Source organism: Panulirus ornatus, chromosome 53, assembly GCF_036320965.1.
Source record: "Panulirus ornatus isolate Po-2019 chromosome 53, ASM3632096v1, whole genome shotgun sequence".
In the NCBI taxonomy this organism is placed as follows: domain Eukaryota; kingdom Metazoa; phylum Arthropoda; class Malacostraca; order Decapoda; family Palinuridae; genus Panulirus; species Panulirus ornatus.
The window spans coordinates 6,772,036-6,798,836 of record NC_092276.1 but is presented as its reverse complement, the minus strand read 5'-3'; the positions used below and the strand labels follow the sequence as shown (position 1 = coordinate 6,798,836).

The 26,801-nt window shown below is 41.4% G+C and overlaps 1 protein-coding gene across 2 annotated transcripts; it reads left to right on the top strand.

The window, feature by feature from the left end:
* Positions 1–420: 420 nt before the first annotated feature.
* On the top strand, positions 421–25,552 carry LOC139765205 (uncharacterized). 2 transcript variants are annotated; one of them, XM_071692507.1, is made up of 5 exons: positions 421–738; positions 8,591–8,778; positions 12,452–12,633; positions 13,158–14,142; positions 23,081–25,552. In XM_071692507.1, the coding sequence occupies exons 1-5, from the start codon at positions 636–638 to the stop codon at positions 23,366–23,368; spliced, it is 1,746 nt and encodes a 581-aa protein (XP_071548608.1). In that variant the 5' UTR covers positions 421–635; the 3' UTR covers positions 23,369–25,552. The 2 variants fall into 2 exon arrangements, with proteins under 2 accessions (XP_071548608.1, XP_071548609.1); XM_071692508.1 differs by lacking the exon at positions 23,081–25,552 and having other exon boundaries at positions 13,158–21,648.
* The last annotated feature ends 1,249 nt before the right edge of the window (positions 25,553–26,801 follow it).

The window sequence follows — 26,801 nt, the reverse complement described above, 5'->3', positions numbered from 1 at the left end:
TAGTAGTGGTGGTGGGGATGTTGTGATGTATTCTCCCAGTCCGCTTCACATAGTAGTGGTGGTGGGGATGTTGTGATGTACTCTCCCAGTCCGCTGCACGTAGTAGTGGTGGTGGGGATGTTGTGATGTTCTCCCCCACTCCGCTACACGTGGTGGTGGTGAGAATGTTGTGATGTACTCTCCTAGTCCGCTGTACGTGGTGGTGGGGATGCTGTGATGTACTCTACCAGTCCCCTGCACGTGGTGGTGAGGATGTGATGTACTTTCCCAGTCCGCTGCACGTTGTGGTGGTGAAGATGCTGTGATGTACTCTCACAGCCCGCTGCACGTAGTAGTAGTGGTAGTGGTGGTGGTGGTGGTGGTGGGGGTGGGGGAGGTTAGGGACATGTACGTATATAAGGCCATAACTTGGTGGGACGGACAGTTCTCCACTAACTAGAGTGGCGTGAGCGTTGCCAGTGTTGCTCTCTCAGCATGAGAGATGTGCCAGTCTGATCTTCAACCACTGTCAGGGAGATGTGTACTCTGATAGAAAAATCTTTTTCCAATAAGAAAACTTTGTTTAACGAGGTACATCCGTGTTAAAGACTTAGGTGGGTACCACACTCAGTGTCAACAGGAGCAGCGAGAGAGCCATGTCGACGGCGGGATCCATGCTTTACCTACCTCAGGAGCCCAAGACCATCAGGGCTTCCTATTCTTTCCTCAACGAAAATAACTTCACCCTCCTTAAGCCAGGTGAGGGTACAAGGGAAGAACAGGGAAATGACCAGGTTGTCTATTGACATCATCTACCTAAATTGTTGTGAAAAAGGATGGTCAAATAGAATGTGCGTCCCCAGCAATCCCTCCTTCGGCTCAACTGCCCACAGGAAAACATGGAGAGAGCAAATTGCAAAAACGGGGATTTCAAGAAAAAGTGTGAATGGTGAAGTTACCCAACAATTATGAAAGGAATGCATCATCAAAAGGAAAGTCAGATTTATATATTTCTCTGACGTAAGATTATTTACTGATAATTAATATCAGTGAAGTATCTTGTCTTGCCTTGATCATAGTAGACACTGATAGCAGAGGAGACAAGCGCACAAATGAAGGTGAGGGTAGGGTAGGACAACAAAGTAGGTGAAGGTAGGACAGGACAACAAGGTAGGGAAGGACAGGTGAGGGTACTGCAGGACAACAAGGTAGGGGAGGACAGGTGAGGGTAGTGCAGGACAACAAGGTAGGGGAGGACAGGTAAGGGTAGTGCAGGACAACAAGGTAGCGGAGGACAGGTGAGGGTAGTGCAGGACAAGGTAAGGGAGGACAGGTGAGGGTAGTGCAGGACAACAAGGTAGGGGAGGACAGGTGAGGGTAGTGCAGGACAAGGTAAGGGAGGACAGGTGAGGGTAGTACAGGAAAACAATGTAAGGGAGGACAGGTGAGGGTAGTGCAGGACAACAAGGTAGGGGAGGACAGGTGAGGGTAGTGCAGGACAAGGTAGGGGAGGACAGGTGAGGGTAGTGCAGGACAACAAGGTAGGGGAGGACAGGTGAGGGTAGTACAGGACAACAAGGTAGGGGAGGACAGGTGAGGGTAGTACAGGACAACAAAGTAGGGGAGGACGAGTGAGGGTAGTGCAGAACAAGGTAGGGCAGGACAGGTGAGGGTAGTGCAGGACAACAGGGTAGGGGAGGACAGGTGAGGGTAGGGTAGGGTAGAACAACAAGGTGGGGGAGGACAGGTGAGGGTAGGGTAAGACAACAAGGTAGGGGAGGACAGGTGAGGGTAGGACAGGACAAGGTAGGGGAGGACAGGTGAGGGTAGGGTAGGACAACAATGTAGGGGAGGACAGGTGAGCGTAGTGCAGGACAACAAGGTAGAGGAGGACAGGTGAGGGTAGGGTAGGAACAAGGTAGGGGATAACAGGTGAGGGTAGGACAGGAAACAAGGTAGGGGAGGACAGGTGAGGGTAGTACAGGTCAACAAGGTAGGGGAGGACGAGTGAGGGTAGTGCAGGGCAACAAGGTAGGGGAGGACAGGTGAGGGTAAGGTAGAACAACAAGGTAGGGGAGGACAGGTGAGGGTAGTACAGGACAACAAGGTAGGGGAAGACGAGTGATACAGTGCAGTACAACAAGGTAGGGGAGGACAGGTGAGGGTAGGACAGGACAACAAGGTAGGGGAGGACAGGAGAGGGTAGGGTAGGGTAGGACAACAAGGTAGGGGAGGACAGGTAAGGGTAGTGCAAGACAACAAGGTAGGGGGGACAGGTGAGGGTAGTGCAGGACAACAAGGTAGGGGAGGACAGGTGAGGGTAGTGCAGGACAACAAGGTAGGGGAGGACAGTAGAGGGTATGGTAGGACAGGTGAGGGTAGTACAGGACAACAAGGTAGGGGAGGACAGGTGAGGGTAGGGTAGGGTAGGACAACAAGGTAGGGGAGGACAGGTGAGGGTAGTACAGGACAACAAGGTAGGGGAGGACAGGTGAAGGTAGTGCAGGAAAACAAGGTAGGGGAGGACAGGTGAGGGTAGTGCAGGACAACAAGGTAGGGGAGGACAGATGAGGGTAGTGCAGGACAACAAGATAGGGGAGGACAGGTGAGGGTAGTACAGGATAACAAGGCAGGGGAGGACAGGTGAGGGTAGTACAGGACAACAAGGTAGGGGAGGACAGGTGAGGGTAGGGTAGGACAACAAAGTAGGGGAGGACAGGTGAGGGTAGCACAGGACAACAAGGTAGGGGAGGACAGGTGAGGGTAGTACAGGACAACAAGGTAGGAGAGGACAGGTGACGGTAGGGTAGGACAACAAAGTAGGGGAGGACAGGTGAGGGTAGGGTAGGACAAGGTAGGGGAGGACAGGTGAGGGTATTACAGGACAACAAGGTAGGGGAAGATAGGTGAGGGTATTACAGGACAACAAAGTAGGGGACGACAGGTGAGGGTAGTGCAGGACAAAAAGGTAGGGGAAGACAGGTGAGCGTAGTGCAGGACAACAAGGAAGGGAGGACAGGTGAGGGTAGGGTAGGACAACAAGGTATGTGAGGACAGGTGAGGGTAGTGCAGGACAACAAGGTAGGGGAGGACAGGTGAGGGTAGTGCAGGACAACAAGGTAGGGGAGGACAGGTGAGGGTAGTGCAGGACAACAAGGTAGGGGAGGACAGGTGAGGGTAGTGCAGGACAACAAGGTAGGGGAGGACAGGTGAGGGTAGTGCAGGACAACAAGTAGGGGAGGACAGTGAGGGTAGTGCAGACAGGTGAGGGTAGTACAGGACAACAAGTTAGGGGCGGACAGGTGAGGGTAGTACAGGACAACAAGGTAGGGGGAGGGACAGGTGAGGGTAGTGCAGGACAACAAGGGTAGGTGAGGGAACAGGTGAGGTAGTGCAGGACAACAAGGTAGGGAGGACAGGTGAGGGGTAGTGCAGGACAACAAGGTAGGGGAGGACAGGTGAGGGTAGTGCAGGACAACAAGGTAGGGGAGGATAGGTGTGGGTATTGCAAGACAACAAGGTAGGGGAGGACAGGTGAGGGTAGTGCAGGCCAACAGGGTAGGGGAGGGCAGGTGAGGGTAGTGCAGGACAATACGTTAGGGGAGGACAGGTGAGGGTAGGGCAGGACAACAAGGTAGGGGAGGACAGGTGAGGGTAGTGCAGGACAACAAGGTAGGGGAGGACAGGTGAGGGTAGTGCAGGACAACAAGGTAGGGGAGGACAGGTGAGGGTAGTGCAGGAGAACCAGGTAGGGGAGGACAGGTGAGGGTAGTGCAGGACAACAAGGTAGGGGAGGACAGGTGAGGGTAGTGCAGAACAGCAAGGTAGGGGAGGACAGGTGAGGGTAGTGCAGGACAACAAGGTAGGGGAGGACAGGTGAGGGTAGTGCAGGACAACAAGGTAGGGGAGGACAGGTGAGGGTAGTGCAGGACAACAAGGTAGGGGAGGACAGGTGAGGGTAGTGCAGGACAACAAGGTAGGGGAGGACAGGTGAGGGTAGTGCAGGACAACAAGGTAGGGGAGGACAGGTGAGGGTAGTGCAGGACAACAAGGTAGGGGAGGACAGGTGAGGGTAGTGCAGGACAACAAGGTAGGGGAGGACAGGTGAGGGTAGTGCAGGACAACAAGGTAGGGGAGGACAGGTGAGGGTAGTGCAGGACAACAAGGTAGGGGAGGACAGGTGAGGGTAGTGCAGGACAACAAGGTAGAGGAGGACAGGTGAGGGTAGTGCAGGACAACAAGGTAGGGGAGGACAGGTGAGGGTAGTGCAGGACAACAAGGTAGGGGAGGACAGGTGAGGGTAGTGCAGGACAACAAGGTAGGGGAGGACAGGTGAGGGTAGTGCAGGACAACAAGGTATGGGAGGACAGGTGAGGGTAGTGCAGGACAACAAGGTAGAGGAGGACAGGTGAGGGTAGTGCAGGACAACAAGGTAGAGGAGGACAGGTGAGGGTAGTGCAGGAGAACCAGGTAGGGGAGGACAGGTGAGGGTAGTGCAGGACAACAAGGTAGGGGAGGACAACAAGGTAGAGGAGGACAGGTGAGGGTAGTGCAGGACAACAAGGTAGGGGAGGACAGGTGAGGGTAGTGCAGGACAACAAGGTAGGGGAGGACAGGTGAGGGTAGTGCAGGACAACAAGGTAGGGGAGGACAGGTGAGGGTAGTGCAGGACAACAAGGTAGGGAAGGACAGGTGAGGGTAGTGCAGGACAACAAGGTAGGGGAGGACAGGTGAGGGTAGTGCAGGACAACAAGGTAGAGGAGGACAGGTGAGGGTAGTGCAGGACAACAAGGTAGGGGAGGACAGGTGAGGGTAGTGCAGGACAACAAGGTAGGGGAGGACAGGTGAGGGTAGTGCAGGACAACAAGGTAGGGGAGGACAGGTGAGGGTAGTGCAGGACAACAAGGTAGGGGAGGACGGGTGAGGGTAGTGTAGGACAACAAGCTAAAATATCGTCGAGTAGATCATCTAACACCTGACTCAGGAGCACCTGTACTGATCTCATCCACTAATGTATGGCTCAACATCATGTGTTGATCCCACTCACTACCACCTGACATCTCGTGTACTGACCCCACTTACTCACACCTAACTCAACTTCAAAAGCACTGACCTCTCTCACTAACACGCCCATTAACAGCAAAATTAGTGTCTGAGATATGTAACAGGTTGAAGAGAGTGTAGGTCGTCCCTAGCCAGCAGGCTGCTATATGTATCATAATAATGAAGTCAACGTAACTGTCTTGAATATGGAAGTGTTCATGTGGCCTTGTTGTCATGCCTTGCCACCCATCTCCTCCAGGGGTATCATGTGGCCCTACCAACGTTACTAGTACCAGGGCCTCGGGGTCCTCCAGGGGTATCACCACGTGGCTCTGACAGCACTACTAATGATGTTGTCAAAGTAACTGTAAGTATGGTAACACATGGTATACTGTATATATCAAGCAGACGTAATATTAAGAAGACTAAGTTATATTCCAACAACAATGTATGTAAATTACAGTGGCGTCTTCTACCTATATTAGTCTAGTCTTAACTTGAGCTGTTGTTTTCAAAGTATGACACTTGGAATAACTAACGAAGCAGTGAGAGTCTCAGATATGAGAACTTGTGATACTTTTCATTTACTACTATTCTAATGTACGTAGAATAATAAAGAGAAAAATAGAGAACATAAGAAAGGAGATTAACAAATCTTAATACGCTGTCGTATTCACTTATATGTACATTAGAGAAAATCTGCTACCAGCTTTCACTTTATATATATAATAAAGTGAAATGCTGCCCTTCCAGTTAAAACTTTTCCAAAAGAAGGAATAGAGAAGGGAACCAAGTGAGGATTTTCTTGACGCTACCTCATAGACGCGGGAAATGACGAACACACACACACACACACACACACACACACACACACACACACATATATATATATATATATATATATATATATATATATATATATATATATATATATATATATATATATATATATATATATATATTGCAGGGAAAAAATGCAATTGAGTGGGAGATGTATAAAAGAAAGAGACAGGAGGTCAAGAGAAAGGTGCAAGAGGTGAAAAAAAGGGCAAATGAGAGTTGGGGTGAGAGAGTATCATTAAATTTTAGGGAGAATAAAAAGATGTTCTGGAAGGAGGTAAATAAAGTGCGTAAGACAAGGGAGCAAATGGGAACTTCGGTGAAGGGCGCAAGTGGGGAGGTGATAACAAGTAGTGGTGATGTGAGAAGGAGATGGAGTGAGTATTTTGAAGGTTTGTTGAATGTGTTTGATGATAGAGTGGCAGATATAGGGTGTTTTGGTCGAGGTGGTGTGCAAAGTGAGAGGGTTAGGGAAAATGATTTGGTAAACATAGAAGAGGTAGTGAAAGCTTTGCGGAAGATGAAAGCCGGCAAGGCAGCAGGTTTGGATGGTATTGCAGTGGAATTTATTAAAAAAGGGGGTGACTGTATTGTTGACTGGTTGGTAAGGTTATTTAATGTATGTATGACTAATGGTGAGGTGCCTGAGGATTGGCGGAATGCGTGCATAGTGCCATTGTACAAAGGTACAGAGGTATAAGTTTGTTGAGTATTCCTGGTAAATTATATGGGAGGGTATTGATTGAGAGGGTGAAGGCATGTACAGAGCATCAGATTGGGGAAGAGCAGTGTGGTTTCAGAAGTGGTAGAGGATGTGTGGATCAGGTGTTTGCTTTGAAGAATGTATGTGAGAAATACTTAGAAAAGCAAATGGATTTGTATGTAGCATTTATGGATCTGGAGAAGGCATATGATAGAGTTGATAAAGATGCTCTGTGGAAGGTATTAAGAATATATGGTATGGGAGGAAAGTTGTTAGAAGCAGTGAAAAGTTTTTATCGAGGATGTAAGGCATGTGTACGTGTAGGAAGAGAGGAAAGTGATTGGTTCTCAGTGAATGTAGGTTTGCGGCAGGGGTGTGTGATGTCTCCATGGTTGTTTAATTTGTTTATGGATGGGGTTGTTAGGGAGGTAAATGCAAGAGTTTTGGAAAGAGGGGCAAGTATGAAGTCTGTTGGGGATGAGAGAGCTTGGGAAGTGAGTCAGTTGTTGTTCGCTGATGATACAGCGCTGGTGGCTGATTCATGTGAGAAACTGCAGAAGCTGGTGACTGAGTTTGGAAAAGTGTGTGGAAGAAGAAAGTTAAGAGTAAATGTGAATAAGAGCAAGGTTATTAGGTACAGTAGGGTTGAGGGTCAAGTCAATTGGGAGGTGAGTTTGAATGGAGAAAAACTGGAGGAAGTGAAGTGTTTTAGATATCTGGGAGTGGATCTGGCAGCGGATGGAACCATGGAAGCGGAAGTGGATCATAGGGTGGGGGAGGGGGCGAAAATCCTGGGGGCCTTGAAGAATGTGTGGAAGTCGAGAACATTATCTCGGAAAGCAAAAATGGGTATGTTTGAAGGAATAGTGGTTCCAACAATGTTGTATGGTTGCGAGGCGTGGGCTATGGATAGAGTTGTGCGCAGGAGGATGGATGTGCTGGAAATGAGATGTTTGAGGACAATGTGTGGTGTGAGGTGGTTTGATCGAGTGAGTAACGTAAGGGTAAGAGAGATGTGTGGAAATAAAAAGAGCGTGGTTGAGAGAGCAGAAGAGGGTGTTTTGAAGTGGTTTGGGCACATGGAGAGGATGAGTGAGGAAAGATTGACCAAGAGGATATATGTGTCGGAGGTGGAGGGAACAAGGAGAAGAGGGAGACCAAATTGGAGGTGGAAAGATGGAGTGAAAAAGATTTTGTGTGATCGGGGCCTGAGCATGCAGGAGGGTGAAAGGAGGGCAAGGAATAGAGTGAATTGGAGCGATGTGGTATACCGGGGTTGACGTGCTGTCAGTGGATTGAATCAGGGCATGTGAAGCGTCTGGGGTAAACCATGGAAAGCTGTGTAGGTATGTATATTTGCGTGTGTGGACGTATGTATATACATGTGTATGGGGGTGGGTTGGGCCATTTCTTTCGTCTGTTTCCTTGCGCTACCTCGCAAACGCGGGAGACAGCGACAAAGCAAAAAAAAAAAAAAAAAAAAAATATATATATATATATATATATATATATATATATATATATATATATATATATATATATATACCTTTCGGTCCTAGGAAAACGTCGGGAAAATACAAAAAGCAGCCCCATTTGCAGATATTCGTTACGTAACTACTAGTTTACAATACTCAGTCTCACATACACCTTACCTCCACAATATCAGGTCAACATACTTCAAACCTTTCCTAAATCCATACCTCTATCTCATCTTCAGTCGTCCTCTGTTCCTTGATTCACGCCAATTTTGACACATATATACTCTTGCTCAGGTTATCTCCACTGGTGATCTCTCTACATACTAGGAACCACGCCTCATTTCTTATACCACCAGCCCTCCCACCACATACCACAGACACAACTATCCTTTATCTATCCTTTACATCCACGGATCAGTACCCGCTACCATATAAAAAAAATACAGTCAAAAGGCCAATGTATGAATATGTACAGTACTCGAACAATATCAAGTACAATGAATTCTCCATCCGACACTGACTGAGATGGTAACCTTGTGTGTCTCAGAGAGGCCAGAGCTACTACGTGGTCCCCGGCGAGTGATACGACTGTGTATGTTCGCCGTGCTGCTGCCCGCCGTTCTCATCACCATCCCTCTGTACGTGCGCCTCGTCATCTACCCACCGGCACACTATACCATGATGCCCACCGACCAGCGACTCCTGGCCCGCCACGTCTCCACATTCTGGTGCCAGGTAAGTGACACTCACTAATACTAGCACAGGTAATGCTTGCTACCATCGCTACCAACAGGGGGGGCCAACGGTGGCAGGAGAGGACACCGGTGGCAGGAGGATTGTTGTAGTATGTTTGCTTTGAAGAATGTATGAGAAATACTTAGAAAAACAGATGGATTTGTTTGTAGCATTTATGGATCTGGAGAAGGGATATGATAGAGTTGATAGAGATGCTTTGTGGAAGGTCTTAAAAGTATATGGTGTAGGAAGTAAGCTGCTAGAAGCAGTGAAAAGTTTTTATCGTAGGAAGAGAGGAGTGATGGTTCCCAGTGAAGGATGGTCTGTGACAGGGGTGTATGATGTCACCATGGTTGTTTCATTTGTTTATGGAAAGGGTGGTTAGGGAGGTAAATGCTATAGTTTTGTAGAGAGGGGCGAGTATACTGTCTGTTGGGATGAGGGCCTGGGAAGTGAATTTGTTGTTGTTTGCCGATGATACAGCATGGTGGCTGATTCAAATGAGAAACTGCAGAAGTTGGTGATTGAGTTTGTGTGAAAGGAGAAAGTTGAGAGTAAATGTGAATATGAGCAAAGTCATTATGTTCAGCAGGGTTGAGGGCCAAGTTAGTTGGATGTAAGTTTGATTGAAGAAAAATTGGAGGAAGTGAAGTGTTTTCGATATCTGGGAATGGACTTAGCAGCGATTGGAACAATGGAAGTGAGTCACAGTGGGGAAAGGGGTGAAGGTTCTGGGAGTGATGACGAATGTGTGGAAGGAGAGAACTTTATCTCGGAGAGCAAAAATGGGTATGTTTGAAGGAACGGTAGTTCCAATAATGTTATATGGTTGCGAGGCATAGGTGATAGATAGGGTTGTGCGGAGAAGGGTGGATGTGTTGGGAAAGAAATGTTTGAAGACAATATGTGGTATGAGGTGGTTTGATCGAGTAAGTAATGAAAGGGTAAGAGAGATGTGTGGTAATGAAAAGAGTGTGGTTGAGAGAGCAGAAAAGGGTGTGTTGAAATGGTTTGGACATATGGAGACACAATATCAAAGATGTATCCTTATGAATATGATTCAGGAAGAGTAAATGGTCTTCCTTAGCTGGCAAAGTTCTTTAAAACTATAATTTCTTCAAAACTACACTTAGATACCAAAGTTTATAAGATTTTCAACACTTTACTAAGCTGCCAAAATTCATACATCTTCAAAACTATATTGAATGCCAAAGATTGTAAGATTTTTTTTATCTTTTTATGCCTAAGTTTATAAGACCTTTTTATTATCAGATCTTTTTATAATATCTCTAAACTGGGCTGCCAAAGTTTTTCTACGATGCCAAAGTTTATAACTTTAAAAAACAGATTGCTTAAGTTTATAAGATCTTCAAAACTATTCTGGGCTACCAAGGTTTTCTGCGATGCCAAAGTTTATAACTAAAAAATAGGTTGCTAAAGTTTATAAGATCTTCAAAACTATTCTAGGCAACCAAGGTTTGTAAGATCTTTAAAACGTAAGAATGTTTATAAGATCTTTAAAACTAAATTATGCTGCCAAAGTTTATAAAATTTCCAAAATTTCACTAGGCTGCTAAAGTTTTATTATAAGATTTACAAAACTAAACTATACTGCCCCTAGGCTGCTAAAGCATATAAGATTTTCAAAACTATACTAGGCTGATTCTAGGCTGGTAGTGTCAGCCTAGTCTACATCTATAAGTTTTAAAATTACACTAGCCTGCCAAAGTTTATAAATTACGCTAAGATGTCAACTTTTGTGAGATCTTTAAAAGTAAACGACTAGTCTGCTGAGCTTGTAAGATCTTTAAAACCAATGAAGGTGCCGGAGTTTATAACATCAAAACGAACTAGGCAACCAAAGTTTATAAGATCTTCAAAACTAAACCAGTTTGCCATACAAAGCCGCCAAACTAAAGTGACCTCCCAGTAGTTGCCACAAAGTTTAAAAAAAAAATTCTAACTATACTGGGCTCCCAAAGTTTATAAGATCTTCAAACCTATACTAGTTTGCCAAAGTTTATACATCTTCAAACCTATACTAGTTTGCCAAAGTTTATACAATCTTCAAAACTATTCTAGGCTGCCAAAGGCGCCGATAACCACTCACAGACAAAATCTTTTTAAGACGAGACAGATCGAGAGAACTAGACACCTCACATATATAACTGGGGTTATGAGATCATAGCTAAACTAGTTCGCGAGAGTTTATAAGATCTTCAAAACTATTCTTGGCTGCCCAAATTTATAAGATTTTCATTGGGCTACCAAAGTATATCAGATCTTCAGAAATTCATCAGACAACCCTAGGCTACCTAAGTTTATACATTTTTTCAAACTAAACTATGCTACCACAGTTTATAAGATTTTCAAAACTATTGTAGGCTACCAAAGTTTAAGAGATCTTCAAAAATGTAGTAAGCTACCAGTTTAGGTGATCAAAACTTGACTGCCAAAGTTTATAAAGTTCTTCAAAACTACACTTGACTAATGCAGTTTAGGAGGTCGTCAAAACTAGTCTATGCCTTGCTAACCTTAGAAAATATATATCTTTAAAAGTAAACTAATCTAGGCTAACAAAGTTTAGAATTTCAAAAGTAAACTAACAGGCTAACAAAGTTTAGATAGTCAAAAGTAAATCAAAATACGCTAACAAATAAAACTAAACTAATTCAGGTAACAAAAGTTTAGATGATCTTCAAAACTAAATTAATATAGGCATAGTTTAGATGTCATCTAGGATAACAAGAAGCTATAAGATTTTCATGACTAAACCAAAATATTCTTAACAAAGTTTAGATCTTCAAACCTAAACTAATCTAGGGTAACAAACAAAATTAAGAGTCATCTAGACTAATAAAGTTTAGATCTTCAAAACTAAACTAATATACGCTTACAAAGTTTAGATTATCACAACTACTCTATAGTATAGGCTAACACGATTTAATCTTCAAAAACAGAAATGATATAGGCTAACAAAGTTTAGATCATCAAAAGTAAACTAATATATGCTAACAAAGGTTAGAGCCTCAAAACTTTGCTAGGCTAAAAAAGTTGGCTAACATAGTCAGGAAGATCTTCAAAACTATAGAAAACTGACAAAGTTTAGATCCTCAAAACTTTGCCAGGCTAACAAAGTTTATATCTTCAAAACTATAACAATAGGCTAACAACTTAATCTTCAAAACTACTCTAAGCTAACAAAAGTAAAAAATACAATCTTCAAAACTATTCTAATCTTGGCAAACGACTAGGCTAACAAAGTTTAGATCTTCAAAACTGAATTAATCCAGGCTAACAAAGTTTATAAGGCCTCCAAAACTAAACTATGCACCAAAGTCAGGTTGCCAATGTTCATAAGATCTTCTCCAAGCTATCACTAAGCTACCCAAGTTAAAGATTTCAACTAGGCTACCACTTCAAAACATTTCAAACCTAGCTATGACTAAGCTACCAGTTTAAAAGAGCTTCAAAACTATACTAGACTGCCAAAGTTTATTTTAAAACTATTTTGCCAAAGTTCATTAATAAAAACTAGGGTGAAGAAAAGTTTCCGTGTATATTCAATATATTCATATGCCACCGGTTCATAAACAGTATCTACTACATACAGTGTTCTTCCGTACTGGAAAGGAAACAGTGCATGTCTGATCTGGTGTTAATGGTTCAACAGTCGCAGCGGACTCACATGAACGGTAGCTTCAACCTGTACGTATGTCCTGGAAAACCGGCCACCAGTTCCAGTCACACCATTCACCATATGCTACACTCCCTCACTCTCCAGGACGACGTTAAGGAGTACTGGGGCTTTCATCTGCTGAAGGGCTCCAGGATCACCATCTCCTCCTGTTCCAGGTAGGTCGTGTGTCAGTCCCATAGTAGATCCTCAATGTTCTGGGTGGGTTGTATTTATTACACACCGAAACTCTTGGTGAAAAAAAAAAAAAAATCTTATCCAATGGAGACTCCTGTTGGGATTTTAAGTTCATCATCCTTCAGCATCCTTAAGAACCATTGGCAAAGGTCCCGAGATATAACGTAAAATTTTGGCCAAGGGAATTGTTGGTGAGGGCAACAAATTGTTAGCCAAAGGGGCTAACCAAGCTGTCATGTTCATGGCTTTATCCCACTGGCTCACTAGGTTTAGGTTAGGCCAAAGCAACTGGTTTACAACTCTATCATACATGCCTATGACATTTAATAACACAATCCAGTAATTCAAGTAAGGTTCTTTTCAAGCAAACCAGTGGTTCTCTCCACAAGAGATTCTTCCAAGTGGTCAGAAGTGAAAATGCAACGTAAGAAGCCATAAAGAATAGACGTATTAATTGGCAGCTTCTCATCTCGGATGTATTTTTTTTTTTTTTTCTTTCCTATAGCACGGACGGAGCCCAGCTGATGATCCTTCGAGGCGTGAACAATCTCCGACGCTGTGCCTGGATCGGGGAGGAGGACTCGGCCGAGGAGCTAGAAGATGTAGACGTTGAGGACCCTGTTAGAGAGAGCGATGCTCACCACAAAAAGGACCAGCAAGACAGACTATTGGACTCGGTAAAGACTTCGGCCCAGCAAGGACCTGCCGAAGATGAAAACCTGAAAGCTCTTGGACCGATGATGACAGATGAAACCTATGATTTACTTTATCAAAACGGCTCTGAAGAGAGGCGGCAAGATCTGCGCCAGCTGTTAAGAGAGGCCAAGAAAATCAGTAAGAACAATAAAGAAATATTGCAAATTCTTCATTCTGTTGGCCGAGGAGCGAAGAGACCTATACCAGAAAGAATCGGACAAATCATGGGATTCGAATCAAAGGAAAGAAAAATTGGCTCCACAACTGATATCTCCTCCAGTCAAAGAGGTACAGATGAAAAACCTAATAAAAGAAAAAAAATTGAGAAGTTCATTAGAGAAACAAGGTCTGTGGATGACTGGGACACCGTCCATAATGACGGGGCATTTGAAATGTTTGATGATCTTGATGAGGATAGTGTATCAGGGAAATCAAGTAATCCGACTGAAAGAATTATTGGCGGGCATATTTTCTTTCCCGAAGGCCTTAAGTTAGAACGAGGGAAATTTAACCAGACCAACAGGAGAGACGGTTCAAACGAGGAGGACGCGTCGTCCTACTCAAGCAGTGAGGAAGCTCTGGCCAGGTGTGAGGGCGTGATTATGACCCTACCCCTCGTCTCCTACCGTAGCTGTAGTTACCGATGGACGGACACAAACAAGATAGTCTACGACATCCCCATCACCGGCACCTACTACTTTGTGTTCTCCAGCGACAACGAGATCACAACGAACAAGCTGTACTTCAACTTGACAATGGAGAGGGTGGTATACGAGACTCATGAGGCACAGGAGGTGTGTTCCAACACAAACGAGTGTTCTGTACCTCTATCCTTCTTGTCAAGGCAGGAGACGGTAGTTGAGGTTCCTCAGGAGCAGACCTGGGATCACTCCTACATCCTGGACACAACCTGTCAACCAAGAGTGCCCGTCTACCTTGTCTTCCTTCTACTGGCTCCTCTCCTTATACTGTTCTGTGCCTTCCAGTAGTCACCTGCTGTCATAGTACACACAGCTTCAATATTCTACTATCCAAATAATTTAGAGAATGACATATTTTAAAGAATCTGGTTATTCAACGCTTTTTACTATGAAAAAGATATCTGAAAACTCAAAAACATTTTCTATATCTATCTGTCTATCTATCTACATCTCTGACGCCCGTTCGCTTCGACAACTCCCATCACGAGGTGACCATGGCAAGAGTCTCTACTTATCTTACATGCCTCCTTCACATACACCATTCCACACATTCTTCCTCTATTACTCTACCTCCAATATTCCTCCACCCTATTTGCCCACGTCACAGGTTATCTTCCACACCCATCAACCCCTTCAGTTGTACTATCATACACTCTCCATGCAAACTCCCAGTCTTGCAGTCCTTCCAAAGTATTACGTTTCACCCATTCTACCACTCTACAATTCATTCCATTTACATTCTTTGCCATACATCTCTAATACACCCTTTAATTTCTTTCTTCATTCCATCTTGTCACACCATATGCTCTTCTCAAATAGCTCATTTCCACAGCCTGGATTCTTGATATGTTCTTGACCTCTACAGACACCAAACATAAATCTAAGAAATTGTATAATGGTAGTAAATGTTCAAAAAATGAGGCCCCACGATTATAAATAAAGCGCCCTTCCCATACCGTACAAATACGAAGATAACTAGATACACACACGATAAGTTCCCAAGTACACTTTCGTGTAATAATCACATCATCAGGGGAGATATAAGAGAGGAATATAACAGACGTAGCTAGGGGGAATTTGGTAAACAAGTGACTATCCGTATGGAGGTCGGGTGCGTTCGAGTCTGGCAACAAGCGTATCATAAAATTTATTGTGTACATGCGGAACGTTTTACAAACTTCATTAACAATAAAGCTCTTCAATTTGTATATACGTTCACTAATAGTAATGTTACAATTCTCAGTGTATTCAATGATAGAAGATTTAATGATATTGCTCGTGGTACAAGAGTTAGAGCTAATAACTGAGATGGCATTACTTGTCAATACAATGATTATGATTTTAAACATGATTAAACGAGACATTTGATTCTTGTCCTGTTCTTCTACAATATTCATACTGCTTAAGTCAGCCCAACATAAAGCATCAATTTCCACATGGTACTCTTTAGATGCATCCTGCAGAACTTTCTGGTGAGTCCCTGATTAAGATATTTCTTATAGTATTGTTGTTGCTAAAGGCAACATTTACATTAAAGGATTTAAGCAACATGGGAAGTTAAGTACAATTATTATTCAAAGGGAAAACTAAAAGGTTCTTAGCGTCAAGGGGAGGTTCGGGTTCAACATAGTTTTTTTTTTTTTTTTGCCAAATTATGGGATTTATCAATGAAAGATCAAGGATACTTTAACTTGCATCCAATAGAATATATCCTCTTAAACTCATCATCAATAAACTCTGGACTGCAAATACTTCATGCTCTAAGGAACATAGACAGGAATGATAAATTCAATTCAGTCATGCTGAGCTGGGTAATAATGGATATATATGAGCATACATTGGTAGATTTTCTGTATATGCTAAACTTAAACTTGTTTCCATCCCTATGGATCACGCAGTCTAAAAATGGTAACACCAATATTTTCAATTCCTACATTTAAGTTGATGGAAGGTACTAAATCATTAAGTAAAGGAAGAAATGTTTGTAAATTTTCATTTGTTGGCCAAACAAAATTGCATTAGCAGGTATCATTTAGCAACTTCATTTCAAAGAATTCCATATAAAGATTACTTAATACAGGTGAAAGAGGGTTACCCATTGCCATATCATTTTTTTTTAGTATAACATTCTCCACCAAACTGAAATACAAAATCTTTTATACATAATTAATACATATTCACCATTTCCCGTGTTAGCGAGGTAGCATCAAGAACAGACGACCGAGCCTAAGATAGAATAATCTTCACTTGGCCCCCTTCTTCGTTCTTTCTTTTGGAAAATAAAACAAGGGGAGGGGATATCCAATCCCCCACTCCCACCCCTTTAGTCGCCTTCTACAATATTCTGGGAATATGGAGGTAAAATTCTTCCTCTCCTACCTCAGGTGATAATATATATATATATATATATATATATATATATATATATATATATATATATATATATATATATATATATATATTATCCCTGGGGACAGGGGAGAAAGAATACTTCCCACGTATTCCCTGCGTGTCGTAGAAGGCGACTAAAAGGGAAGGGAGCGGGGGGGCTGGAAATCCTCCCCTCTCATTTTTTTTTTTTTTCCCAAAAGAAAGAACAGAGAAGGGGGCCAGGTGAGGATATTCCCTCAAAGGCCCAGTCCTCTGTTCTTAACGCTACCTCGCTAATGCGGGAAATGGCGAATATATATATATATATATATATATATATATATATATATATATATATATATATATATATATATATATATAAAGGTGATGCGTATGAAACTATCCAACAAAGCCCAAACCTAACCCAACCTTACCTTAAGGACAAAAAGATAAGCTTAACATACTTGGATCTTCCCATCCAAACCTTACCTTAGGATAAAATGTCAAAGGATTTTCCCAACTTAACCTTAAGACAAGCTGCCATAGGTAAGCCAACATGCTTGGATCTTCTCACTGTAACCTTACCTTAGGATAATCTACCGTACGTAAACCAATATAACGGTCTCTAATATGCACAGTTACACTTCTAACGTGCTTAATTATCACATTACACAATATTATATGTAATATGTACTACACTATCTATAAATATCATTATCTTGTAAGAACGTTATAAAGAGGAAGGTGATGTACTTACCACATTGTTGCTTGCCTGTGTAGTACATTCGTTCTCCCGGGGTATCGGTAATGTCTTACCGTCCTCGGGACCTATGTACTGTTCATCCTCTGTTCTTTGCGTCTTATAGTTGATGGCCATCTTCCCACTAATGCAGCACAGTAACACAATAACTTAAGCCTTTCACCATAATACCAGGTTTAGGAGGCGTCCGTACACGACACTCGCTCACTGTAGAATGTAAACACGGTCTGTATGAAGGTAAAGTAAGGCAAGATACTAATTCAACCACAAATGTATAGAAAATGATATCTTTAACGATTCTCATTTACCCTTTTTTCACCTTTTTGCAATTTTCAAAAGCGCCATCTATTGAGCATATTAAGTAGGTTATGATTGAGAGGCTGTCGTCCGTATATATAAACTGTTTGGGCGACCAAGTTACTTGGATACATAACAAGCTCAATCAGGTCGAATCAATGCATTAAACTTAATGAAAGGAGCTAGTATAACCTAGGAACTACTTACCAGGTAAAATATTTCCAAGTTATTTCTTTGTTCGTGAGCTAACCTGACATTACCTATTATGAGAGATTAGTTACGTTAAGAGGAATAATAACAATTCAGAATATGAGTAGATGTACAGCTGTTGGTATCATTATACTGTTCCCGAACAAAATCTAAAATATATCAAGTATTGTTACTTGTGGAAGTATAAAAACAAGTATTTAATAATTAGGCTTCCAATAATTTTACACCTTAGATCCTAAAACTATGGCATCATAGATTTCCCAAAGCATTAGTTAATGATGCAGTTGATGAACAGGCAAGCAGCACATCTCTCCAGGACATCAACTTAAGAAACCCTGTTGATGGTGGTGATGTAACTTTAATCTAATGTGTATACGATTATCATTTTGTCAGTTAATTTACTTTAGATTATTACACTTATTCCTATAAAAAAAAAATTGAGTAGGTAAATTTCCAAGACTATCTAGATACACAGTAACGGTGTTTACAACCATTTGGTATTAACGACACTAGTGCATGATTGAAAGCATGTTACGGTATCATTCCTGTCAGCTTTAAACAGGCCATCACGCGGCCATATTTCACATAAAATTCAACTATGGGCCTTAGATGCAACATTCTTTGTCCACAAATTAGTGTTTGTAAATAAGTAAAGAGCAGCTGGGGGTGCAAAGATCAAGAAAGCCATCTTACGCTAAATGTCCACCACTGCCGAGGGACCAGTTTTTGTTGGTTGTTTTCCAAGGTTTGACTCGTTATCACTTACCACACACTAGATATGGCCTAATTCTTCTATTTTTTTCTGCTCAACTTCATGTTAAGTATTTTGGTGGTCACAAGAAATACAGTCTAGTGTCTTAATGGCGCCTTTGTTAAAGGAAGTTTTTAAATGTTGGCTTGAGACTGAACCAGGAAGAAACAGAAGCGAGTGTTCACACACGATAATGTGGCTGACCATATATATATATATATATATATATATATATATATATATATATATATATATATATATATATATATATATATATATATATATATAGTGTAGCATGTTGCTGGAAGTATAATGCCAGTAAAGAATAGCGAGATTACCATTGCTTTGAAATAAGAGTGGTCGTAAATCTAGACCCTGGGTTATCCACCTTCTTACCTTATCTTTATCGGTTCTGTGGTTTTCTCTGTCATCTTTCTCGCTATTACATAGTTAACATTCCTATCGACCGCCAACCCTTTAACCACCATACCTGGCATATCTGTGAAGTTTTACAATATTCTAAGGTGGTGTAACAGTTACCGTTCCCGACCATGACGCATTCATGGGCCGCCCACGGTCGACACATGGGTTCGAATCCTAGTTGCAGGATGTATATATATATATATATATATATATATATATATATATATTCCTACGAGTCCACGGGGAAAATGAAACACGATTAGTTCCCAAGTGCACTTTCGTGCACGTTTACCAAATGGCGTCCTAGCTTCGTCTCTTCGATGTATATCAACTGACATATTTCTTTCTTGTGTCTCCCCTGATGATGTGATTATTACATCTTTGTCACTTCCCGCTTTAGCTAGGTAGCATCAAGAACAGAAAACCAAACCTTTGAGGGAAAGTCATCATTTGCCTTCCATCTCTGTTCCTTCTTTTGGAAAAGTAAAAGCTGGAGGAGAGGATTTCCAGTCCCCTCTCCCTCCTCTTTTAGTCGCCCTCTGCGACACGCAGGAAATACGAAATACGTGGGAAGTATTCTTTCTCCCCTATCCCCAGGAATCTGAGACCCTAATCAAGACCATCCATTAACTCTCTCTCTCTCTCTCTCTCTCTCTCTCTCTCTCTCTATATATATATATATATATATATATATATATATATATATATATATATATATATATATATATATATATATATATATAAAACCAGCAATTCATCAACAGTAATTTGATCTAGCAATTTGCTCCTTATAAATTCATGAAATAATTTACAGTGACATACTGATTCATTAGTAATATTTCTTTCATATTTCTCTTGTTCCCTCTCGCGTTCATGTAATGATTCTTGGCCAGGCTTCTCTGTCCCCATATTGTGGACATTTCCGTATGTTTCTTTATCTTGCATAAAATGTGCGATGTTCCATCATCATTTCCTGTCACTCAGTATCTCCTTCCTCCTTCCCTGAACATTCAGTATCCTTCACTATGATATAGGCAGGGGTGGGGAGGAGCAGCCTGCTTTACTATCCTGTTTCTGTCTATAATGGTGGGTGGGGAGGAGCCTCCTGCTTTACTGTCCTATGTCTATACATCAGCTACAATATCAATATTGTCCTCCAGCAGAAAACTTCGTTATAGAATTTCCCTTATTATTACGTTATAGAATTTCCCTTATTATTAATGTTTACCATCTGCAACTCTGACAGCCTAGAATTTAGTTTCTCAGTCGATTTCAGGAAAGCAGATGTCTGTTTCATCTTATCTTCCTTCTCTTTAACCTCTGATCTGTATCTGTTCGTTATCCTGCCTTCCCTATACCTTCTGATCTAGATCTGTTCCTTATCCTACCTTCCCTATACCTCTTCCTGATCTGTATCCGAATGTGTGGAAAGAGAGGACGTTATTTGGCAAGGCAAAAATAGTTATGTTTGAAAGAATAGTGGTTCCAACAATGTTATATGATTGTGAGGCATGGGTTATAGATAGGTTTGTGTAGAGAAGGGAGGATGTGTTGGAAATGAGATGTTTGAGGACAATATGCGGTGTGAGGTGGATTGATCAAGTAAATGATTAAAGGTAAGAGGTGTGGCTAAGAGTAGAGGAGGATATGTTGAAATGTTATGGATATATGGAGAGAATGGGTTAGGAAAGGTTGACAAAGAGGATATATGTATCAGAGGTGGAGGAAACGAGGAGGACGAGGAGACCAGACTGGAGATGGAAGGATGGAGAAAAAGGTTTTGAGCAATCGGAGCCTGAACATGCAGGAAGGTGAAAGGCGTGCACGGGATAGTGAATTGGAACGTGGGGTCAACGTGCTGTCAATGTACTGAACTAGAGTAAGTGAAGCATCTTGGGTAAACCATGGAAAGGTCTGTGGGGTCTGGATGTGGATAGGGAGTTCGAGAATGGATGTGAGCCGATGTGGCCTTTCTTCGTCTGTTTCTGGCGGGAAACCGCGATCAACTATTAAAAAATATATATACATATGATGATGTATCATTCAAAGTGGGTACAAAATCCTCAGTATCTCTGTAATGGTAGTAAGAAGAGCCAACCACCTCATTAGCTCTGTGGACATTACATACATTTTTTAACTTAATCCCCATCGTTATGATCTTATGGTGAGGATAATGACAGGCTAACAGTAAGAACCATCAAATCTGATATGACATCATACCGTCCTCCAGAAGGCATACTCTTATCTAACAGTTGTCAGTGCTGCTGAATGGTCGTAACAGTAGCCTTTAGGGTAATATGAGGATTGGATTATAATATTTAGGCTTATAAGCCAAACGCTGGAGCATCTAAGGCTACTCAGCGCTCTTAATATAGTTTAATATACTCTTAACTTACAAATTCATTTTAACTCAAACAAATTACCAATTTCAGTTTTGAAAGACCAAAAAGGGAAGAAGGATAAGTATAGGACGAGATAACTTAGCCTCCATGTCTTCATGTCATCTTTGCAGCATGGTTAAACCCACGCACCAGGGAAAGGAAATTAATATGAGAACAATAAGGCGTTGTTAAGCCAATTAGGTATGAGGCATTAGGTGAGTGGGAACAGGTAGTCAAGTGTAGAACATGAAGTCCTTCAGTGTATCAAACAAGGAACTATGTGCTGGTCACGTGAAGAAATCTAACCTTTGTCTTATAACATCACAAAACTGTTCACTACACCAGCACACCTTCCCCAAAGATTGCCTTCACTTTTTATGAGACAAATATAACATCATCACAACATGGACTCGAATTTTTTTTATATACTCCACAATGGACCAAAATAAACAGCTTTTTCTACTTATCTTATGGGTGAAGAATTTTGTATATCTTTACCGTTCACATGTTCCCACTAAATTTTCGTACTTGAGAAGTATGGTAATACTGAGGAGAAAGACCGTATTATCTCCAGTAATACTGATAACTTAGACCGAGGAGGAAGACCATATTATCTCCAGTAATACTGATAACTTAGACTGAGGAGAAAGACCATATTATCTCCAGTAATACTGATGACTTAGACTGAGGAGAAAGACCATATTATCTCCAGTAATACTGATAACTTAGACTGAGGAGGACGACCATATTATCTCCAGTAATACTGATAACTTAGACTGAGGAGGAAGACCATATTATCTCCAGTAATACTGATGACTTGACTGAGGAGAAAGACCATATTATCTCCAGTAATACTGATAACTTAGACTGAGGAGGACGACCATATTATCTCCAGTAATACTGATAACTTAGACTGAGGAGGACGACCATATTATCTCCAGTAATTTTTTCATGATACCTTTAGTAATATTGATAACACAGACTTAAAAGGAAGATCATACTTTAATGTACAACCCAAGTATGTATATGTACACTAAGGAGTTGATATGTGCAGCAACGTGTCATCATAGCTGTGTATACAGTGATTTTATATGATAACACGAGAGATTAACATGTGAAGCAATGATAACACGAGGGGTTAACACGTGAAGCAATGATGGAACCAATGTATTCTGATACTTGAGAGACATGTCAGGTGACACTGTAGTTGGTCTAATAATAATAATAATAATAATAATAATAATAATAATAATAATAATATTATTATTATTATTATTATTATTTTATTATCATTATTATTAACAATAATATTAATAATAATAATGATAATAATAATAATAATAATAATAATAATAATAATAATAATAATAATAATAATAATAATAATAATGATAATTTTCTTAACACAGTAAATGATTGCAGAAACTTCAGTAGCGTAATGGTTCCTAGAACAACCTATGAATAAAGTGGGCTCGTGATCGAGTCTCGCTCCAGATAAGCCTTAGCTGTGTGATGATGATGGTGCCTACTATGTGGACTATATGTACATCCCAGGTCACAAGTTTCTTCTCAGGCACACAAACTCCAAAATGTCCACCTCCTCTCCAGGTCCCCAGCTTCTCCCAAGGCACACAGCTACTCAAGGTCTTTATTTTCCCCTGGTCACCAACTTCTCTCCAGGTCCCCAGCTCAACAGGTCACAGCTCTTCCCAAGGTCCCCAGCTCATACCCAGATTTCTCCCCCTGGTTCATCTACTGAAAATGCCTCTACTCCTTCCTAGGTCCCCAACACCTACACAGATCCCCATCTCTTTCTCAAGCTCCTCTCCATGTCCCCAGACACCAGGCCCACATATGCTACCACCGCTCCCGATGCTCCAGCCCATCACCAAGCCCGCCATCTGTGCTCTGGCTGCTGGGCCAGTCAGTAATGCCCATTCACCAGCGGCCTGGGTGCTACACCAGTCAGCCATGTGGACAGCCAGCGTAGAGGGTGTCTGGTGCGTATGTCCCGGCCAGCCTGAGATCACCACTGTATCACCTACCGGGGTCAACACCGCGGACTCATCTACATATATTCGTCCCCTGATAAGCGCACACACACACACACACACACACACACCATAAATTCAGTATGTATGACAACAAAGAATCTTTCAAAGATAAACCCCAAGAGTTCAGTAGAAAGAGGTAATTACAAGTAGTTAATTTCAGTGAAAGGCTCTTCGAGAGATGAAGGGATTTAACACCAAGGGGCATTACTTGACATTACTCATGAAAGTTGTAAAAAATGTAAAGAAATACTTGTTATGGTATAGATTTAATGGAATAAGAATGACGGAGGACATGTCTAATGTAGACACTATCCATGATTTAAGAAGTTATATGACAGTAAAGGATTTTCAAGAAATGGCGTCTTACGAGCGTAAAACTTACTTCCCGTACAAATTGGTCATTACACATACACAAGACCTCAGTAGACTGCATGCTGAAATTCAATACGTTTAATGATGTACATTCCAGCAAGCCTATTGTGTAAAAGTAAAAAAGGAAGTAAAGCGTGACGGGGGGGGTCCTGATTCAAGTGTGAATGTGAGTTCTTGGGAGTCTGGTAAAATTTGGGAGTTGAAAAACCACAGCTTTTGATTCAATGGTGTGATTTTTAAGTCACAGGGAGTTTTACACTCGTGTTATCCCGTATATATGAACAATGATTTTACATGCACACACGCACACATAAACACCCTACCACATCATCTAATATTTAAAAGTATCCATGCAGCAATTATTGACTGATTGACATGGGAAAAGTGAACAACTTTGCCCAAGAATTAGTATGTGTAACAAAATAAAGATTGATGGTACAATATTTACCGCTATAAGTTTCTCAGTACTCAAATACGTCCTAGATACATCATGTGTGTCAGGAAGGATGATATATTAGTTTTATTTTCCTTTTTGGATGATCTAATTAATATCTTTAGAAAGGGAATCAGATGCAGGGAAGTACCAGGACTTGGCAATTTTCCTCAACTAGAAGAAAACATTAGGAAGGGATCAAACATGAAATACCAGAGGTCAGTACTTTAGAGCTGTGTGAAATGATTAAGAAACAGGATAAGAGAGAGGGTGGCATTACAGAAGCTTAGTAATCAATTCATGACCAGAGAAGAACATGGAGATCTCAGTAATATAGTTATTGGATATGAAAAAAAAAATAAGATTATAGAGGGGATGTAAAAGGTATGTAAACAGAGGAAAAAGAGAAATCTTATTAAAAAGCAAAAAAGTTGCGATAGATCATTCCGAAATGTCCTTGGGATTAATAAGCTGGAGGAAAGGAGTGAAACGCAGAATATGTTGGCTATAGTGAGGAGGGAATTGCAATTCTGGCAGCTTGGAACACAAACTCACAGCACAAGCAATACGAACTGAGGGAGACAAGGAACCGAATTAAGTTGTATAAAGAGGAATGTGAAATGTTAAAGATGGAAGCTAACTTACCGAAGTACATTTTGGTAGCTAAACTAACTTACCCATGATCAAGTTGTATAGTTGGGGAACGTACCCAAGGTCAAGTTGTTTAGATATCCTAATTCAACATAATCCAGGCCAGGTTGGCTGACTACCGTAACTTAGCCTGATTAAGTTGCCTTGCTACGCTAACTTATCCTACATTAGGTTGGCTAGCAAGCTTAGCTTTTCCTAGAATTAAGATGGCTTGCTAGCTTACTTCTAGGATTAAGAAGTTACGTGACACATGCACTATGTCAGGTTGGCTGGCTAGTCCAAGTCAGTCTCACTAGCTAGCCGACTATCTACTGAATCCTATAAACAACAATAATCTAATGTTTGAATTAATGTCTTGTACATCTTTTTTTTTTCAATTACATTAGTCAAAAATTACCGGGAATAATGCTGGGAAGGTATGTGTGGTATATTCCTCTGGTACTGCAGTACTTTATCTTGTATACAAGTTACTTTTATTTGCACGAGAATTTGCTCAAATATCATTAGTTTGTGTGTTATGTTGAGTAAGTGATGCGCTATATATCACATGAAAAGAAGTTGCTATCGTTCTACATATCGGTTGTCAGCTCTCCCCGGTCACTAGTTTTAAGATTTTCTGTTAATCCCATTTCTGTTAATCTAAATTAAGTCTTCCTGTAACACCCCATCAAGTAACATATCAAGTGAAAAACAAATTACTTTTGCCTATTATCATTTGTAAAGTTATCATTACACGTAATTTACTTTGTAACGAAGCTACAGCCAATAAAACATCAAATTACCTGTTATCCAATAGTTTATTTCGCCTCTCTGAACCACATTTTTCGTAAACAATTGTAGCAGATATGCTCTAATCCTTTTTAATTCACGTATTTCACATTTTATTATGCTATCATGCCAAATCATAGCTCTTCTTCCTAATGACTCATAATCATTTTCATATAACTACAAAGTTTTCACCTTATAACTCTTATTTTCCGTTATCATAAATCCTTATGTCTCTCTACCTATCTAAACTTCCATATCAATACAAATTCCCGGTACGTTTGTCCTCACCTGCCGCTTTCCCTCACTATCACAAGAACTAACTGTCAGGACAAAGAAAGACGACCCGGTGTCTGTGTCTCGCCTCTGGTGTGCTGACATCTTCCTCACTAAAGTTTGCGTTGTCAAGAACTAATAACATGTCAAGAGTACAGAAGAGGCAGCCACGGCTAAAAAGTGATGGTATTATGAGAAGTGTGCACTGAACTTAACACGACATTACTTAATGGCCTATTTACAAGTGTGGTAGGGTTATGGTTGAAACCAACCTAATCACTGTTAACTATGGCACTTAACGATCTTCAAAGGAAACGATATTTCATAAACTATGTTACAAGCCAACTGAACTTATGATATAAATAAGCCTTTCTGGCGCGTGTGCCCAGTATCCACGGCCAACATTATCTCAAAGTCATGCCAGAAAAGGACTAAAACATAAGAGATTTCATCAGTATCGAGGAATTTGTGAGGTGCCTCATGAGAGGAACTTGACAAAGTCTTAGAAGGCCACAACCTTCCACAGATGTGATGTAGGCACACTAGCCTGCCACTGATAATCAATGACCACTTCAGATATACTACTGATACCTAGTTATATCTTAAGACGTGTAACGTACGCTGACCTCTGCTGCTCCAGCAGTTTTACACACAGAAAACACAATAATGAATATTAGAGAGCAATATAAATAGAGGTGGAGTGGCCCGAGGCCTGTTCTGGAGCCTGGCCAACATCGTATTACAGTAAGAGGTTATAGAGTTGGCTGAGCAGTCGGTTTAAGTTAATCCCTGGTAGGTGTGTGCGTCACTTGACAATCCAAGAGGAAAACACTGATCGTTTCCACTTGACGCAGCAACATAATCGATTTTTGTGTAAAGTTTAAAGTTATATTTTGAAAATATTGGTTAAGTGAATGAATGCTCATAATATTGGCCAATCACTATACACTCCTGTGATGAAATGTAGACCAGCGAGTCTACTGTTGCTAAAGGAACTAACTAGTTTGAC

Coding starts and splice junctions, on each gene's coding strand:
- LOC139765205 (XM_071692507.1), top strand. CDS start 636: ATGTCGACGGCGGGATCCATGCTTTACCTACCTCAGGAGCCCAAGACC. Junction 739..8,590: donor CTTCACCCTCCTTAAGCCAG/GTGAGGGTACAA, acceptor TGTGTGTCTCAG/AGAGGCCAGAGCTACTACGT. Junction 8,779..12,451: donor TCTCCACATTCTGGTGCCAG/GTAAGTGACACT, acceptor ATGGTTCAACAG/TCGCAGCGGACTCACATGAA.